The sequence below is a fragment of the Cyrtonyx montezumae genome, unplaced genomic scaffold (genome assembly GCF_038088225.1).
Source record: "Cyrtonyx montezumae isolate F1298 unplaced genomic scaffold, pur_monq_1.0 scaffold_13, whole genome shotgun sequence".
NCBI lineage: Eukaryota > Metazoa > Chordata > Aves > Galliformes > Odontophoridae > Cyrtonyx > Cyrtonyx montezumae.
The window spans coordinates 31,951,482-31,969,943 of record NW_027071859.1 but is presented as its reverse complement, the minus strand read 5'-3'; the positions used below and the strand labels follow the sequence as shown (position 1 = coordinate 31,969,943).

At 43.5% G+C, this 18,462-nt stretch overlaps 2 protein-coding genes across 8 annotated transcripts in view; one reads left to right on the top strand and one right to left on the bottom strand.

Annotated features, from left to right (window-relative positions):
* The first annotated feature begins 534 nt into the window (after window positions 1–534).
* PGM3 (phosphoglucomutase 3) lies at window positions 535–8,703 on the top strand. 2 transcript variants are annotated; one of them, XM_065730955.1, is made up of 13 exons: window positions 535–732; window positions 828–1,033; window positions 1,378–1,562; window positions 2,061–2,128; window positions 2,409–2,542; window positions 2,708–2,903; window positions 4,013–4,170; window positions 5,099–5,182; window positions 6,193–6,291; window positions 6,633–6,749; window positions 7,119–7,241; window positions 7,882–8,055; window positions 8,447–8,703. In XM_065730955.1, exons 2-13 carry the CDS (start codon window positions 830–832, stop codon window positions 8,531–8,533), a joined length of 1,629 nt encoding a protein of 542 aa, XP_065587027.1. In that variant the 5' UTR covers window positions 535–732; window positions 828–829; the 3' UTR covers window positions 8,534–8,703. The 2 variants fall into 2 exon arrangements, with proteins under 2 accessions (XP_065587027.1, XP_065587026.1); XM_065730954.1 differs by having other exon boundaries at window positions 535–1,033.
* A 634-nt stretch (window positions 8,704–9,337) lies between these two features.
* DOP1A (DOP1 leucine zipper like protein A) overlaps window positions 9,338–18,462 on the bottom strand; it is a 60,812-nt gene continuing 51,687 nt past the window's right edge. For 3 of the 6 annotated variants that reach the window (XM_065730947.1, XM_065730949.1, XM_065730948.1), the window contains 6 exons: window positions 17,394–17,530; window positions 16,436–16,491; window positions 15,395–15,559; window positions 13,830–13,959; window positions 11,534–11,593; window positions 9,338–9,933 (listed from right to left, as the gene is read on the bottom strand). In XM_065730947.1, the coding sequence (XP_065587019.1) occupies window positions 9,628–9,933; window positions 11,534–11,593; window positions 13,830–13,959; window positions 15,395–15,559; window positions 16,436–16,491; window positions 17,394–17,530 (854 nt within the window). In that variant the 3' untranslated portion in view covers window positions 9,338–9,627. Of the gene's footprint in view, window positions 9,934–11,533; window positions 11,594–13,829; window positions 13,960–15,394; window positions 15,560–16,435; window positions 16,492–17,393; window positions 17,531–18,462 lie in introns of those variants that run through there. The other 3 variants (XM_065730950.1, XM_065730952.1, XM_065730951.1) reach the window with 2 other exon arrangements.

Below are 18,462 nucleotides of genomic sequence, written 5' to 3'. Positions count from 1 at the left end.
CGTTGAAGCGCTTCTTTAACTACCGCTTCCTTTGCACCACCTTCAGCGCAGAGCTTGCTGTTTCCTACATACAGCAGCTTGCCCTCTTTCAGCCGCTGCACAACGGGGCCGAGCCCACTGCCGCGTGGCGGCCCTTTGCCCCTCCCACCGCGCTGCCATTGGATGGCTCCCGGGAGGGGGCGTGGCCTCGCGCGGACCCGGAAGTGGAGCGCGGAGGCGGCGGGCGGGGCTGTGTGCAGGTAGGGCTGCTTTCCTTTACGGTGTGGCGGGGCAGGGGGTGGTGGGTTGGTGCTGGTGAATGGATCGAGATGTGTGGCTGTGTGAAGCTGTGACCCGCGTTAGTGGTTCTCCCCACAACTCCACGCATGGGTGTTCAGGGTACAGACAGAGCTATAGAAGCACAGAATGGCTTAGATTGGAAGGGACCCCACTGAGCTCCAACCCCCTGCCGTGGGTAGGGCTGCCCCCACCGGCTCAGCTGCCCAGGGCCCAACCCAACCTGGCCTTGAGTGCTTCCAGGAATGGGGGCACCCACGGCTCTCTGGGCAGCGGTGCAGTGCCTCGCTGCCCTCTGAGTAAAGAATTTCTGCCTAACAGGTAGCCTAGATTGTAGATAAAGCCATTCTCCCTTGTCCTGTCATTATGTGACTTTTTAAAAAGTCAGGCCCCTCCTGGTTACGTGCTCGCTTCAGGTACTGTAAGGCTGCAGTGTTGCATTGGCCCCAGTTTAAGGTATCTATAGAACTCAAAGTCAAGTAAAGTGCAAGCAAAATGAATTTTAGTGACCCAGCTTCTCTTACGAGCATTTGTGTTACTTCTTTCTCCAGAAATGGATTTTGAAGGACTTAAAAAGTACTCGGCTTTGCATCCCAAGCCCACTGGACTTACTCTTCAGTATGGCACTGCTGGGTTTCGCAGCAAGGCGCAGCAGCTCGACCACGTCATGTTCCGCATGGGCATGCTGGCTGTGCTCAGGTCCAAGGTCACAGGAGCTACTATTGGTGTCATGGTTACAGCATCTCACAATCCTGAAGTAAGAGCAGCCTTTTGTTTGAAGAAAAAATAGATATGGCATGGTGGAATCAGAGCTCACTGTAATAATGTAACCGAGAAGTTTCCACGGGCTACAATCCTGTGGGCACCTCCATCTTCTTAAGATATGTGTTCTCCATCTTCTTAAGATATGTGTTTATGGTGTTCCTTAAAATGCGAACTCTTTTCATGCTGGGAATTATCTTTCCACATACATAGGGTGGCCATTTTCCCTCATGTGGGAAAGTCAGTGCTGTAATGTAGGATATTTGTATGATAAACAGCTGTCTTCAGATTTCAGTTTCCCACTCAGGCTGAGTGTGTTTTGTTCTGTTTTCTTCTAAGGAAGATAATGGTGTGAAGTTAGTCGATCCTCTTGGTGAAATGCTGCACCCATCCTGGGAAGAATATGCTACACAGCTAGCAAACGCAGAGGACCAGGAGTTACAGAAGATAGTAACTGAGATCTGCCAAAAAGCAGCAGTGAACCAGCAAAAAGATGCTTCAGTTTTTATCGGTAGAGACACCAGGTAATCAGAACACTACTAGATGCATGCTGCTTTTACAGAGGTGGCAGCAGTTCGTTGATGAGTGCTGCTGAATGCTTAACTCTCTACAGCCTGGTTTGCTACCCATGCCTGCTCTGCTGCCTGGTAAAGTCACTCATGACTATAGCAGTCCACGGCCATTTTCTAGTGCTCATTCTATGTGAGCTTCTCTGATGATTATGGGAGCTTCCTCGCATTATTGATCTGGATGTCTTACTGTTCTTGTTTGTGACACTGTGTCACCTCCAGGTGTGATACAGAAGGTCATCAGAAGTTCACTCATCCTCACAATTCTTTAGGGCAGTGACATTCAAACGTTTTTGTTGTTGGCCGCTTCAGTAAAGAAAGGTGTGGATTTCTTTGTGTTGAATCAAAACCTGCTGGCAGGAAACTTGCTCTTCCTAGTCATCTTCCCCATGCTCTTCCTTTCCAAACCCACATGTAAAGGTTTTCTGTAATGCTGTGTTCATTGTTTTCCAGACCAAGCAGCAAGGAGCTTTCCCAGGCAGTAATAGATGGTATCTCCGTTCTGGGCGGTCAGTACCATGGTATGTTGAGCTTTTGCCATTCTAGTCTGATCACAAGCTTTGTTTTGTAAATGTGGCTCTTCTCTGTATCCCTGAAGCAGTAGCCCAGGTTCCAGCTCCATTTGCCAGTAACAATCAGAAGAGTTGGATTGTGTTATGGTAAAGGGATTCATGTTTTCTTAGCAGAGCTTTCCTGCATCGCCTTTGTCTGTTTTCTGTAGAAGATCTATTTTGTATAACATACTGAAGAAGTTAATTTGGTGTTCTGTCTCTTGATATTGAAGCCTTTGTTTTATGTTAGATTACGGTCTGGTGACCACACCACAGCTACATTACGTGGTCTGCTGCCAGAACACCATGGGGCAGTATGGGAAACCAACACTGGAAGGGTACTACCAAAAGTTATCCAGAGCTTTTACAGAGCTGATAAAAAAGGTGAATATCAGTTATTATCTTCTTCATGGAAACGTGCAAAGTATCTTTTGCTGTTATCCTGCTTGGGTCTGAAGTTTTGAATTCAGCATGTCTGTAGGTGGGGTGGCAGGGCCTGTGGTTTCACTCAGGTTGAGTTCACTTTGCCCTTTCTTTCCGTGTGCAAAGTCTCTCAGCTCTGGAGAGGCACAGAGGCAACTGAAGATTGACTGTGCCAACGGCATAGGAGCCCTGAAACTGGCAGAGATGGAGAATTACCTTCCAAAGGAGGTACAAATTCAGATATATAATGATGGAACGAAGGAGAAGCTCAATCACCTGTGTGGTGCAGACTTTGTAAAGGTGCATCAGAAGCCGCCTAAAGGTATGTAGTCACTCATTTTATATCCTTTTATATCCCCTCTAGATCTGAACGTGCAGGGTGTAGCAGTGGTGTGTCAGCATCAGATGAGCTGAGTTCCCTTGTTTCTCCCTGAGTGATTGTAGCACTGGTTGTGCTTGTGTGATGGAAAGAGAGTCCTAGGAGAGGTTTTGGTGCAGTCTTAGGTATTATTCAAAGTTATTTGGAGGACTACAGCGTGTCCCCAATGTGCTGAAACATGTTTGACAGTCTGGCGTGAATGTTAAGCTGGAGCCCAAGGAGCAGCCAGGACTCGATTTGTTTTGCCTGCCTTTACATTAACAAGAACTGTTTACGTTGTGGCCTGGTGTTACAGATGCTTTTTGCTGTTCCCAGGAATAATTAACACCTTGATGCCAGCAAACTGGCACACTGACATAAACCACAGAGGTAACTGTTTCAACCAAATTCCTGCAGAGTACAAATGCCCAAACTGGGAGAACAGACTGGTTTGAATCTTAGATTATTTGAGGCCAAACTGAGCTGTCTGTTCAGCAACTGCATCCTGACTGAGGCTGTTAGCCAAACCTGAACATCAAGGTGTGGTAGCGTTTCCTTTTTGCTGTGCTGCTTCCGGGGACAACTTTTGGCATATAGTTTCCTACTCACTGCCAGATAGAAGGCATCAGCAGCATGGGCTGATTTTCTTGTCCACTTGCGTGCTAAACTGTGTCTTCAGGAAAGGGGATAGAGGATGCCGTGTCCTCTGGGACTCTGCCAAGTCCCCAGAGAACTCCAGATGCACCTGGGAGCTGCCAGCTGCCATTTCTGAGGTAGAAACTCCAAGGTTAACGGCAAGAAGATCAGCATCCTGGACAGGAGAAAGCCTGATTGCATTGATAAAAGGGCAGTTGGTTTTTCTGAGGCGTTGCTCTGTGAGGTGACAGTGACAACTGCTTCCCAGCTAATTCCATTTGGCATTGAGCCTAGAAACATTTTGAGGCAGGAACTCTTTGTTTGTTTTATATGCTGTATATGCTTAGCAAATGCAGTGTCAATTTGTTTCATCTGTCTGCACAGAGCTAATTTGGTTTCTTATCTCCAACTTTCATTTCTGGCTCTGTGTGCACTAGGGCTAGACATGAAGCCCAACGAGAGCTGCTGCTCATTTGATGGCGACGCAGATAGAATTGTTTATTACTACCAGGACACGGCTGGCCATTTCCACCTGATGGATGGAGATAAAATAGCAACTTTAATTAGTATCTTCCTTAAAGAACTTCTTGCCAAGGTAACTTGGATGTGTCAGATGAATGCTCACACTTTAAACACGACAAGTGTAAAATAGTTTGAAAGGACTGCATTGATTTCTACACAGGCGATGTTCCTACACCTGCCTGAAGTGCACGCTTTAAAAAGAGCGTAGCCAAAAACGTTGCTTTGACAGGGCTGTAATTCCCTTATTCTAAACAAAAATCTGAACCTTGCAGCTTTTCTTAGTGAGAGAGAACTTCTCCAGCTAATGTGCACTGATATTCCATTCTTTCATTCTTGTATCCTTCTCTGGGGGGGCTCAGTCCTTCACCCACTGTTTCTCTGAAACTCCATAAAGTTGAGCATGAGAACTTGTGCCAGTTCTTCATATGTCATCGTTCCCAAACCAGTACCTGCAGCAAAGCAGGGAAAGAAAAGGGAAAGAATTTTCCCTACAGAGAAGAGAGAGAGAAATCTTTTCTTTTTCAAATGTTGTCTTGGACTTTGTGTTGATGACAGTTGGCCTAGCTGAGTCACTATGGTTTTCTTCTCTTTGACACCAACTCACTTCTTGCACTGTGGCAGAGATGCCAGCCAGTGAGGAGAACTTGTGCTTGCCAGCCTTTGCTTGCTTTGCACTAGTAGCTTCCAATGTATTGTTTGTGGACATGGCCCCATGTAATTCCACATGTCTGTCCAGTATGCTGAATCTGAACAGTGGTTTGAAACCTAAGGAGAGCTGCTTCAAGCCAGTCACAGCTCCCATGGCACACAAAGGCTGAGTAAAATTCATGCTGCCTTATGTGTGTCCATATTCTCTGATCTCTGATGCTCAGGAGTTTTATGTGCCTGTAGGGAAGCATAGATGTAGTCCTGTACAATTTTTTCTGATTTTCCAGCTGTTTGGCCTTCTCCCCTGTGTGCTCATTGTGCAGTAAAGTGCTTTTGCTTCTTGCTTTGCTCAGGTGGGACAGACTTTAAAGATGGCAGTGATACAAACAGCGTATGCCAATGGGAGTTCAACGCGCTACCTGGAGGAGACAGTGCAGGTATTGTTGAGTTCAGATCTGGTAGTGTTCTGCAAAAGTGGTTTACTGTTTACTAAGTACCACTACAGTACAATTCCTAGGGAAACTATGCTGAGATAAACAGCTGATGACTGTTTGAGAACCTACAGCAGTTACTAAATGATTAGTGGCAAAGGAGATCAAAGATAGGAAAGCTGAGAAGTTGAACTTTGATTAAAATCAAGTTTGGTCAGAGTTCAGCAAAATCCTTTCTTGCTCCTGGAATAACATAAGGAATGGATGGCAGCCAAGTGAGCTGGAAAAGGCTCCTTGATACTTAGTCACCGGTTCTTTCATCTTTGTCTAGCAGCTGGCTCACTGTTGTTCAGGAGGAATATGTGGCTTAAGGTTGGTTGGCAAAAACTGAGTCAAGCCATTTAAAAGTTCAAAGAGATATCTGGCATGTTCCCTGCAATAATAAAATGTATTAGGATCTACAAATACGTTTAGTGTAGAATAATAGAATGGTTTGGGTTGGAAGGGACCTTTAAGATCACCTAGTTCCAACCCCCTGCTATAGGCAGGGACACCTCCCTCTAGAGCATGTTGCTGACAGCCCCACCCAGCCTGGCCTTGAATGCCTCCAGGGAGGGGGCATCCACAGCCTCTGTGGGCAACCTGTTCCAGTGTCTCACCACCCTCACAGTAAAGAATTTCTTCCTAATACCTAGTCTAAATCTACTGTCTTCCAGTTTTAAGCCATTTCCCCTCATCCTGTCACTGCATGCCCTTGTAAATTGTTCCTCCCCAGCTTTCATGCAGGGCCCTACAGGTACTGGAAAGCTGCTGTAAGGTCTCCTTAGAGCCTTATCAACCCTTATTCCTGATGGCAGCACAGGCTGGGTAGTTAGTGACAGTTAACTCAGCTTGGTGCCCAGTTCCTGAGGCTCTCTATGTGATTTTTTGAACATCACTGCAGCTCAGTTATGGTCTCACTGCCATCAGTGAGATGGTAACACAGTTTACTTTCTCTGTATGCCCTTTGGTTGTAGGTACCTGTTCACTGTGTCAAAACAGGAGTGAAACACTTGCACCACAAGGCCCAGGAGTTTGATGTTGGAGTTTATTTTGAGGCAAATGGACATGGCACAGTAAGTATGGGCATAAGTATTACTTATGTTGTAAGTAATATCTGCAGCCAACACAGATATAGAATCCAAGTCAAAATTGGCCTTTGAAGGTCTTTGTAGTCCCCACTTACGTCTAGAAACAAGGCTTTTCTTCTCCCTTAGATTGAGAACAGGCTTGTTTCCTTCTTTATTACAGCACTGCCACCATGTCTTCTGTTTTGTGTGGGGAATGGTAATTAATGGAGGCAAACCTTAATAATTATTATCTGGGCTTAAAGGGTAAAAGGCTTTTTTCCTTACATCCCAGTTCTTGACGTGGGCTGTGGGCCGGTCTCAACCAGTTCTCATCTTTCGTATTCTAGGTACTATTCAGTAAAGCTGCTGAAAGCACCATCAGACAGCTGGCAAAAGAGGAGAAAGATGATGCAAAACGAGAAGCAGCAGAGGTGCTTGAGAACATGATTGACCTGATTAATCAGGTAAAAGCTGAGAGCAACAGATCAGTGTGCTTTTCAGTGGTTTTCACAGGATGGGGTCTTAGCATACAGATCATTCCTCCAGGAGCAGGGTTAAGTCACGCTTCACAGGCCAGCTTCAAGCATTCTGACCCCTCAACAAGAGTGAGGTGCTAGTCCCCATTCCTTTCATTAGGAAAACTGAGGGCTAGCACTTGCCTTTGGCAAGTCAAAACTAAAAAAAAAAACAAAAAAACAACTATCCAGACCAAGACAAGTCAGCTGGCTGCATGTTCATTTTCTTCAGGTGGAAGCTTACTGATCCATTATCACATACCTTCATTTCTTTGCTGGTGAGTTCTCTAGTTCTTCCCTTTCCCCTCCGTGTTACAGACGGTTGGTGACGCCATCTCAGACATGCTGGTCATTGAAGCAATCCTGGCTCTGAAAGGTCTGACTCTGCAGCAGTGGGATGCTCTCTACGCTGACTTCCCGAGTCGGCTGCTCAAAGTTCAGGTTAGTTACCCTCCACGCTGGCTCTCATTACAGCTGTGCCTCTGTAAAACTCATACTTCCATTTCATTTTTGCCTCTGCTTGAAAAGATTGGAACGTCAGCTTGAGAGAGACAGGCCTAAGTCTTGCTCTGCTCTAAGTCAGATTTTGACTCTGTGCCATTTTTCTGGATTTTCCTAGCTGTGCCACTTGTATAACTAAAATATTCAAGTTCTTTCTCTTCTCCACTATTCAGAGAGCTTCAGCAAAACTGGCTCCCAGCTGGTGGCATTGTCTTACGCTTAAGAAGACAGTAAGAGAGCTTTGAGCTTTCACATTCACCAAGTAAAAGAGGTTACACATTCTGATCTACTAGGAAAAGCTCTGGCTTTAGCTGGGCAGCTACCCAAGGAGGCATGTCTTGAAGTGACCCTTTTTTCCAAACCAGAAGCTGAGTCCTGTCAGGCTACCACCTACTGAGCAGCAGCTGAACAGGGGATCCTAGAGACCCTTTGTGTTAGCAGGCAGCTCTCAAAGTGAGTTCTTATTCTGACAGTGAAGCAAGCCGAAACCTCAAGTTCTGCCTTAGCAGAATGAAACAGGTCACTGTTCTCACCGCACTGCTATAGCACGGAAATAAGTTGTCTGTTTCTGACATTGAAGGTTGCAGACAGACAAGTCATTGACACAACAGATGCAGAAAGGCGTGCTGTTACACCTCCAGGGCTGCAAGAGCAAATCGATGCTCTGGTGAAGAAGTACAAGCTGTCACGAGCATTCGTCCGCCCTTCAGGAACAGAAGATGTTGTGAGGGTCTATGCTGAGGCAGACACGCAGGTCAGAGCTTAAACTGTTTGTTTGTTCTGCAGTGTTTCCCTTAGCAGTGGGTGGTGCACATTTAATCAAATGCAGTAGGTACTAAGTGTGGGGGAGGGGGGGAAACAGTGGTTGAAAAAAATAATCAGCTTTCTGTATAGCTAAAGATGTTTATATTCCTAATGTTTACCTTTAAGAGTTTGATGCTTAGGAAGGCAGATCTGACAATAAATGATTCTGAAAGGACAATCAGCCTTCTGGGAACTCAAGAAGCAAGTTAACAAGGCAGTGAACAGTAACTGTGTGATTCCTTACAACGAAGAAAATCCCAAATAAACTTTAGCCATAGTGTTGCACATTTACTCTAAACTTCTAATACTGACACGGAGATAACTTCTACAATATCCCACAGGAGAATGCTGATGCCCTTGCCCATGAAGTAAGCCTGGCTGTTTACCACCTTGCTGGTGGAAAAGGAGCACCGCCTCAACCTGTTTAACAACTGAAGTTCACAACTGGACTTATTTTTTTAATGCTGCTTTCTTTTCTCTGTACTGGTGTGGATGTACTGAAACCTTCTTGACTGCAGTAAGGATTAATCAAAACTTAGCAGAATACTACACTTATTTCTTACCTTGATTGGCAACTCACTTCTTAATGAGATGTTCTTGCTGCGCGCACTCCCCTCCCCTCCAAGTCTGGCTGAATGCTGAAGCTGAACAGAGTTAGAGGTGACAGATGCCTTGTATATCATTTCTTGGCCACCTGTGACCTGTCTGGTGCCATAGGGGAGCTACATCTCCAGTCTTCTAGGACTAAGGAGCCATCTCTTCTACTGGCAGCAGTCTGGTTACCAGTTTTTCCCAGACCTCCCCTGTGAGCGCAGCCACAGCTGCGTGCCCACCTCTCCTGCACAGCCCAGCAGGCCCCAGGCTCAAGAGTCAGTTCAGCTCAAGGCACGGACACTGACGTGAGGAGAGAGCACTTGCAAATAATACAATGTATTATTGCAGTAATATCTTAATTAATTAGATTTTTAATGAAATTAACAGATTGCTTAGAAAGCAGCTTGTTCATTTTTAAGGTGGATTTCTACGCCTCTTTTTGCTTCCTCATTGGGGTGAAGGGGCTGAGCCAAGGGAAAGTGACACTTCACACATCACTCATCTGCGTATTTCAGTTCAGGGTATCCACCTCTGGCAAAAACACTAACTGCTAGCATGGCATTTTTTTATCTTGTTAAATAAGCACAAGTGCCAATGGATCCTCAAAACCTTAAGAGAAATAAACTGGAAGCAAATTGAAAAAAAAATGTGCACTTTGTATTTTTTAGGATTTTTTTTCTTTTTTAAGACAGAACTCAAGACAACAGAAAGTGTACTGTAAATAGTAGGCACCATAATCAATATGAGCCACCAATAATTACACTTGATTCAGGCCACATCCAGAACTCTTATTTACAAATATGTAACTTAAATACAACATTAATTATTTCATTACATACAAAGTAAGAAAAGAATATACAACAGGGAAAGATACAGTATTTCATTTGAATACGTACGTTACACATAAGCTGAACAGTACCAGTTTGGTTCACGTTTTTATGACACCTTCCAGAAAATCCTTCTCAACCATTTCTTCTATCTTTTGCCTTGCTTTGCTGGAGAAGGTCTTGAGGTTCTCCATTTTTATGTCCTTACTTGGAAAGCAGTTGGGGTAAAGGACAGGGCTCCCTGAGTGTCCAACGCATCTGCTTGTGACTTTGCTGTTAAAAACTTGGCTGAGTACATTAAAGAAAGGCAAAAGCTGCTCGATGCTGCGAACGGTGTAGATGGTTAGAAGCAGGTGGCCTGGTTCCCAACTGAGTGTTTTCCCTGAGCTGTCCTCCTCTGGATTTTTCTGTAAGTACAGAGAAATAGGAAATTATGCAGGACAGAACAGAAGTAACACAGGTAAAAAGAGAAGACCGGTATCAATACTTAATTTTTCCACAGTCCAGAAAACAAGTGAATTGCCCTTGGTACAAAACACACAGGTGTGCAGCTTTCGAAGCAGACCTGTTCCTCCCTGCAGTCACATGTGGCAGCAGCACTGGCTGCAAAAGGACAGCTGACACCCACATGAAAGCAGTGCTGGATGCTCAGCCCAGGTGCCCTGGAGCCGTGTGCCCCCTTGTTTACACAGCTTCCACCTCACAGGGAGGATCTCAGTGGGGAGCATCAGGAAGTCCAGCAGCTCAGGCAGCAGTCCAATCCCCACTGCTCGCAGGCACCAGCAGCAGCCATTTAGGGTTGCACACTGGAACATCTGAGCACTGACATGCAGCTGCTTCTACAGTCATCTGTACTCATTTCCCTTTATTACTCAAAAAAAAAAACCACGTTGAAACTTAGATGACAAGGTACTATCAATTCCAGGAATGCCTTGTTTGGACAGCTATTGACAAACCAGTATGAGAGAGCAACCACCGTAACAGCAGTGTTCCCCAATGCAGTGTTTTTTTTAATTCCCTGAGGCAGAAGAAAAGCAGCAGAGGCCACCTCAGTGAGGACCCAGTCCACCACCAGCTGCATGGCACAGGGGCAGGCCCTGCTCCTCCAGGGCAGACTCAGTAACCAAATGACAGGAGCAGAGAGCAAGGAAGGGACTATGGAGCACGCAGCCTTTGAGCAAACAGATTCCTTCAAGAAACAGCATTTCACAAAAATATGGTTTTTATCCTTTACATGAAAGCAAGGGCCTTCCCCAGTTCAGGAGCCTATGTTTCACAAAGAGCAGATAGAAGAAACATGAACACAGGTGGTATTTTGAACTGGTTGTGTGGTTCCCTGCCTCTGGAGATGACTACTCCACCTACGCTGCTTATTCTCTACCACAGTTCAAGAAAATAAAGGCCACAAAACAGACCAGAACAAAGGAAAGCCTCCTAGTTTTACAAGAGCTTTAGGATTTCTCCCTCAGGGCTTTCATGCTGGGCTGACAGAAGGGAGACATTTCAGCACTGGTCTTTGCAGCACTCAGTGATGGCGGCAGCCCACCCCAGCACGCAGCGAGCAGCAGTGCTACACAGCAGCCAACCAAATACTGCTGCTCCCTCTGAGCAGTGCCATACGCTTTGCCCACGACTCAACAGCAGTACCTTTGTAAACACCACTGATACCTCAGATACTCAAAGCAACAGTTAATTTGACAGAGGTTGGGTTAGGGATTGTGTTCCACTCTTGCCAGCTGGCAGAAATAATTAAATCATTTTATAACGATTTGTGAAGATGACTTGTTTTAGAACAAAAAAGCTGTTAAACTCACGGAGGAAAACATAAATAAATTTATGTGGTGTCTATAAAAATGAGGGCCCTTGTGGTTACATCCCTTCAAAAACCCCACACCCCTGAATAGACTCATCTCTTTCAGCTCTTACTGGAAGTTAAATGCTACCCTGGGTGATGGTAGTATTATAGCAAGCTTATTTCACAACTCAAGCATCAAAGGTCACCCTCACCTGATGCTTGGCCATCTCCAATCCCTCCAAAACCACCGTCTTAAAGTCCTCCTGTTTGTCCTGTGGAAGGAAAGAGGAGAACTTTCAGACTGTATTTCACATATCATACTAAGACTTTGCCATGAAGGCTGTGCAGTTGCTTGGTTGGGTGCTGTGTTTCCCAAAGAGCCTATTGTCTAGAAACCACAGACTCTGGGGCTCTAGGACACTACCAGACAGTAGTAGTGACTGCAGTGACTGTGAGTTTGTTCTTCTGTGCATTGCAGTAGTGCCAAAGGAAGGTTTTAAGCACATCTGTTTCATACAGAGCCTGACAAATACGACACGAAGCGAACGGGAGCATTAGTCAGAGAGCTCCAAGACAGAACTGAAATCAACTCAAACATTTTGCTCAGAAACAATATTTTTTAAGAAAAACACACAGCTATATGCAACAGTGTTCTCCTCCACACAAAGAAGTAGTCTGGAAATCAGTATTTGCCACCTCACGCTCATCTCATTCTCACACCCCCGGTAATTGTTCACCATGTGCAACTACCACCACAGCTGGCAGGCTGTGGAAATCCCAGGAAGCTTTCTGCACTCTGGATGCACGCTGTGCAAGTCCTGACTTCAACCATCTATCTCAGCATACAGTACTTACCAGCATGTGTATGTCATACATCATGTATATTTACTAATTTGTGCAGAGAGGTTATTTGGAATGTGAAAACTTCCTAACAGATACAGCGTGGTGGATAAAACATCAGAGTTAGAGGCTACATCTTGGTTAAATCAGTCAGTTAGAGCTCATTCATTTTTACAAGTGAGAAGAAGGGAACTTTATTGTCCAAAGATAATAAAATAATGTGGATGTGCTTTGTTTCTTTATCCCCTATGATGTGAGGTTTGCTATCTAAGTTCAGACCTGCTTGCAACTAAGCCGTTCCTAAACTCTCTATTTAGCCCAGCACAAGAAAGACACAGAGCTCCTGGAATGGGTCCAGAGGAGGGCCACTAAAACCATCAGAGGGCTGGATCACCACTTCTATGAAGAAAGATTGAGTGAACTGGGCTTGTTTAGCTTGGAGAAGAGAAGGCTCTGGGGAGACCTCAATGTGGGCTTCCAGTGCTTGAAGGGAGCATATAAACAGGAGGGGAAGATGAGTTGATAGTGATAGGAGAAGGGGGAATGGTTTTAAACTAAGATAGGGGAGATTCAGGTCAGACGTTAGGAGGAAGTTTTTTACTCATAGGGTTGGAACAGGTTGCCCAGAGAGGTTGAGGATGCCCCATCCCTGGAGGCATCCAAGGCAAGGCTGGATGTGGCTCTGGGCAGCCTGCTCTAGTGGTTGGTGACCCTGCCCACAGCAGGGGGGTTGAAACTCGATGATCTTTGAGGTCCTTTTCAAATCAAGCCACTCTATGATTCTATCATTCTGTATCAGTAATTGCTTCTTTGCTCAGAGAAAACATTTAAAAGATTGTAACGCAGTAAGCAACCCCTGCTACATGCCATCCTGATAGAAGGATCCCTAAGAATGAAACTTCAAAGCTCCCTCCCAAGTGACTTTGAGCTTCCTCCTCATTTCCCAGGCCCACACAGAAACTCATCCCACTTGAGAGCCTGCCTGAGGAGGTTCTGCCCTCAAAGCAGGAGCAGCAAGGTATCTGACAGCTGCGCTCTGTCCTGTGGCAGAAGACAGTAGCTCCCTTAGACAGAGTTTGGTCAGCTTCCAGTGGCAGATCAGGCCTCTGCCACAGCCAAACTTGGGTTTTGACATACCACATGTACCAGCACAATGACAGCTCTAATTCTGCTCCCACTCTAGAACCACTTCTATTGCTCTCTGCCTTCTTCTATTCGTAGTAAGTACTCTGGGGAAGAAACTCATTCTGCCCTGGCTTCACACTGCTTCAGAACTGTTTTGTCATTTTTAGAAACACAATGGTTTCCTAGGTACGTAAATGTGATTATTTTAAACAAAAAACCTTTATTATTTCAAAAGGTAATGATCCATCTACTTACTTACATAACTGGCTATCTAAAAATGAATTATGTTTATAGTAGACTTTTAAGTGGTAAAATCTAGAGTGTTACTTGAGTAGAAAGTAAAATGTGTTGCAAAGCCACTGACCATAGTGACTCTTTTTAAATACCTGTTCACAATTTTTGCCTGATGCTAGCCTGAGATTACCCTAATGAAAATCTCCCATGCTTATACTCCTTTCTATTCAACACCACCAAAAAACAGTGCTGCAAGTGTCTGTACCTGCAGTTTTTCAGTAAAGGCAGAACTGGATGGAAGTGGTATACCTTTGCTTTTTTTCGCAGCAGTTTTGCTAGGCGCACCACATAAGGTTTGAATTCCCTCTGATGTGTTCCCTGTCTTCGTACCTCCAAGCCTGAATCATCTGATGCTTCTGGAATAAAAGCCCAGCGATACCTGCCATGAGATAACACAGACATTATCCTTACCAAACGCACAGGCTCTTCAGCTAGATCTAAGAACATGAGATGCTGAGAAGATCTAGTGAAACATCAAGGAAAGAGGAACAAAATCAAAACTCAGTACTTGATGAGAAAGAACAGCAAAACCATATTCTGAAAAGTAGAAGGTGACATGGTCAAGAAAGATGGTGTTATCTTCTTCTAATAGGGTATCTTAAAGTACTCAGGGATGCCAAAACAGTGGCTGTGAAGCTAGAAGTATTTATATTCACATCTTTGTTGCATCTGAACCAAAAGGAGTTGTAAATTAAAAAATATGTAAGTTATGTTAAACACGTACACATCTATGATACTTATTATAACACATCAAATGTTTACAATATACTGCATTGATAACAGGAATTCATTTCTATTCATTGGCCAAAAGGATAAAAGGGATTATTCCCTCTTCTTCTGCACTTCAAGGACTGGTAGCTTGTATTTTACACTGTAAAGGAAATCAAAGTTTCTGCCCTGAAGGCTTCAGTCCCAGTCTGTGAGAATGTTATAAAAGACAGCTATCTGGCATGACTACAGTGTGTCTCCAGAAACATGCAGTAATGACCTTAATAACAGTGTCTTGCCTCACGGTGGAAATTAGGATAGCACAGAAAGCTTGGCAAGAATTATGAACCAAATCTCCAGAAAATAAAATAAGAAACTCTTAAGATTAGCTTTAGTTTTAGAAATGCTGTGGGGCATAACCTGACAGCGTGCGAGTGCTTGTACCATCTAGCACATACAAGAATCTTTTCAAGGACACAATTTGAGCCATCTGCAGAGCTGTGCCAGGGGTATTCACTGCTGTGCTGTGTATAGGAAGAGACAAGATGCTTTGTTTTGTCCTAGGCTGCCTCTTCTACAATCCCCCGCATTGTTGTGCATTCAGTTCTTCCAACAGATAGGACTGCAGAGGCACTGAGAAAGCACTTTGCACACATGAGCACTGCTGCACAGAAGCAACCTGTGGGATCTCCTTAACAGACAGGTTTGTTGCAACATATTCCAGTCAGATCCCACAGGAGTAATTTAAGGGAAGTCATGCTGAGATCCGATGTGAAAACTCACTCACTGAGACACATTGGGTGTATCTTAGCTCGTTGGACATTACTATAAGTACTGGAAAAGTAAAGGATTTGAATAAATCACTATTAGTAATTAGCTCAGTGGTGTGGTGAATCTCCAGTCAGAGGCTAAATCAAATCAGTCTGAAGCTATCTGCTGCATAGCATTATTTGCTCTGGGGGCCACTCTGACACCGGGAAGGGATGGATCTAGGCAAAGGCCAGAAATGGAAAGGGAATGGGAAAATATATGTTTTAAACAGCAGAATTTTACCAAAAGGTACAGTAAAACATCCAGAAACTTAGATGATAGCATCTTCTACTCACATCTGAAATTGAGGAAGATTTTCAGATGGTAAGGCTAGGGCCAAATCCAGAAATTTGCAAGCAGACAAGTATAGGTTCAACCATCTCTGGCTATTGTAGGATGTGGAAAAACCATTGCCCCCTGTGTACGTTGTCTCCAGACCAGCAACAGATGGGCCAGAAGTCCTAAAATAAAGTACCACAGGCAAGTGAGCTGATGTTGCCTCCCACTCTATGGGACAATCCTCCTTTACTTGCCCTTAAAAACATTAAAACTCTTCCAAAAATAATCCCAAATCCATAAATCAAAATAGAATATTGCATGGTTGTTCTATGGTTGGAGTTTTGTAAGTGTGTGTGTATAATTAAAAGATAAGTATGTATATAAGAATACAAAAGTATATGATGCTGTAGCTGATTCCTGTCAGTCATCCAAATTACGAGCAAGTTTTAACTTGCCTGCCAAGGGAGTATTACTTTATTTTACAGAACATTATTCAAAAGAATAAAGAGAAGCTAGGAAAAAGTGAAGAACACTTGGGCAAATATCCTTCTTTGTTTTTTTTGAAAAATCAATTTCTATTGCCAACATTGACTGAAACTGAATCATACTATGCAGAAGAGGTAGATGCTATAGAAATTAACAGTAGAGCGAAATAGAAAGATCTACTTCATCTCTGTTTCTAACACTAGAAGATGTTACCTTTTTATTAAAGAAAAACAACTTTGCAATCTTATTCTAAATTAAGTACGAAACAGAAAACTAAAGTCATGCCATGCCATGCCTGTTTTAATTGAAAAAGCAGAGTCATTTTAGCATGAAAGACACTAAGAACTAACACACTTGTATCGTATAGACTGCCCTATGAGCAAGTTGGGAAGGGTATTGTTGTTTGTTTTACTCCAAACATGTCCCTGGTACTGCAGTGAGACTGGAGCACTCTCCACTTGTATTTTTCATTTGGGCTTGGCAATTTTAAGACGAACTATTCTAGCAAATGACAGCCCATCAACAAGCCAGGACACTTAACAAGCTAGAAAAGTGGAAGCTTACAAGTTTACCTGGAAATGTCTTCGTCTGCAGTGAGCTCCTGTTCCATCAGTAAAAACACTTGTACCTGAAGATAAAATGCTGTATTTTAATACAATTTTTTTAATGGATTGTTATCCAGGATAATACTATGGGGAGGTGTGAGTAATAAGCCTTAAAGCTCTGAATAATTGTTCCTCTATTTCCATTCCTTTGTGACAAAGTAACTCCCTGAACTACAAGTGGAAATTCACATGTATGTGGAAATTGAAACTCGTATATAGCCCAAGTAGCAAAAAGACTTGTCTCTCTGACCATCAGGATTTCTTAGAAAGGGAGCCCAGCAGAGAGCAAGATCAAAAGGAAATAAGAATAAAGAATTACATGAAAAAGCAGACAAGCTCAGGTGTGAATGCCTGGACGTCACACAGTTCTGTCCAGTGGAAGCAATTCCTTGACTGAGGCAACTTGCATTAAAAACCAGGGGGCAACACAGAAATGAGAGCCACATTGCTCTCATTACTTAGCAGTTCTAGCAGGGTAGAATGATATTTTGGTTTTGGCTTTAGGAACAGGAATGGAAGAACTCTGAATAACCATTAACTGCCAACACAGTATGGATTCTGACTCCTTTAAGGGTTTTCTCAGTTTTATGGTTGGGGAGAAAGGACTGAATGACCATGCAAGTAGCTAGAAGGACTAGGAATGTTGGAAAGGGCACGTGTACGTAAGCAGAAATTGAAGCAGGAACCACAAAGGTAAATACAAATGTAGGTCAAGAGTAACCTGAATGGCTTCAGTAAAATAAGCCAACAGGTGTTCTGCCTGGTTGGAAAAATAGACTGCAAAAATGAGCTTTTTGTTTGTGACTAGTTTGAACAGTTACATGCGCAGTATCTAGAGAAGATTTTCTTTAAAAACACTGTGGATACGGGCTGCATCTCAAGCTTGCACCAGTGTTGCAAATAATACGTGTTAACTGCAACTCACCAGTTCAGTGATCATTGTAGGCCAAAGAGAAGTAAGGTGCTGTGGAGACATTCTTAAAAGCAATACTCTGAAAAACAGGAACACTTGGGAATGAAGGGTGGGCACCTGTGGCAAACGAAGACTTTCTACCAGCCTTTCTGAAACAAAAAGCCAAGAAAGCTTCCTCAGTTCAGCACAATGGAGTAATTCCAACCACTGTTTTCTTATTCCCTCATTTACTCTCACTTGTGTTGTTTTTTTGTTTCTTTTTTAAAAATATTTTTTCAGTACTTCTTTATTACTGACACAATAAAGCTGTAGCAAATAGCCACTTTCACCAAGCAGGAAACCTCAGAACAGCAGTGTATTTTTATTGAACTTCTCCACACAAATGCAATATTTTATCTGGGAGTTTTGCTCATTTCACGCAGAGTTTCACTCGTTCCAAAAAGAGGAGTTAACAGATTCCAAAAAAATACAACAGCTCAAATAACTAAAATACGCATTATTGAAAAAGCTGTATCATCACAGTATATGAAATATTACACAAAGAAAATATGCTATTTAACTCTAAGCACCATTGTGCATTCAATACTGAGGCAATACTTAAATTTTTCAGTCAAGCCAATACATGCACTTTGCAGTTCAGAGCAGCAAAACCATTTGTATCTTGAACATAACATATCAGCCACACAAACAAACAAGAAACACAACTCCGAAGAAGAAATCCTGGAACAAATGAAATCAGAATGATGCTACTGACTTTCTGTATGGAGGATGAGATCAAGGTGCCCACTTTGGCAGCAGTAGCAGACAACGCATCCAGAAGATGATGCCAAAATTATTTGCATCATCTTAGAAGAAAGTCAACCAAACTTCATTCCCAATCATGTAAAAAGGTCAGGTCAAGAGATAATCTTCAGTGATGAATGGGATATATATACAAAGCAGCAGAAAAAACTACTACAACAGTCAAGAACTCAAAAGCTTTCCAAAATTGGCTTTTGTATTTATCCTGAGTTGAACATTCAAGGTTTAAGCACCTACCATGTCAAAAAGAACCTTCTGGGAATCTGAGGACATTGATCAA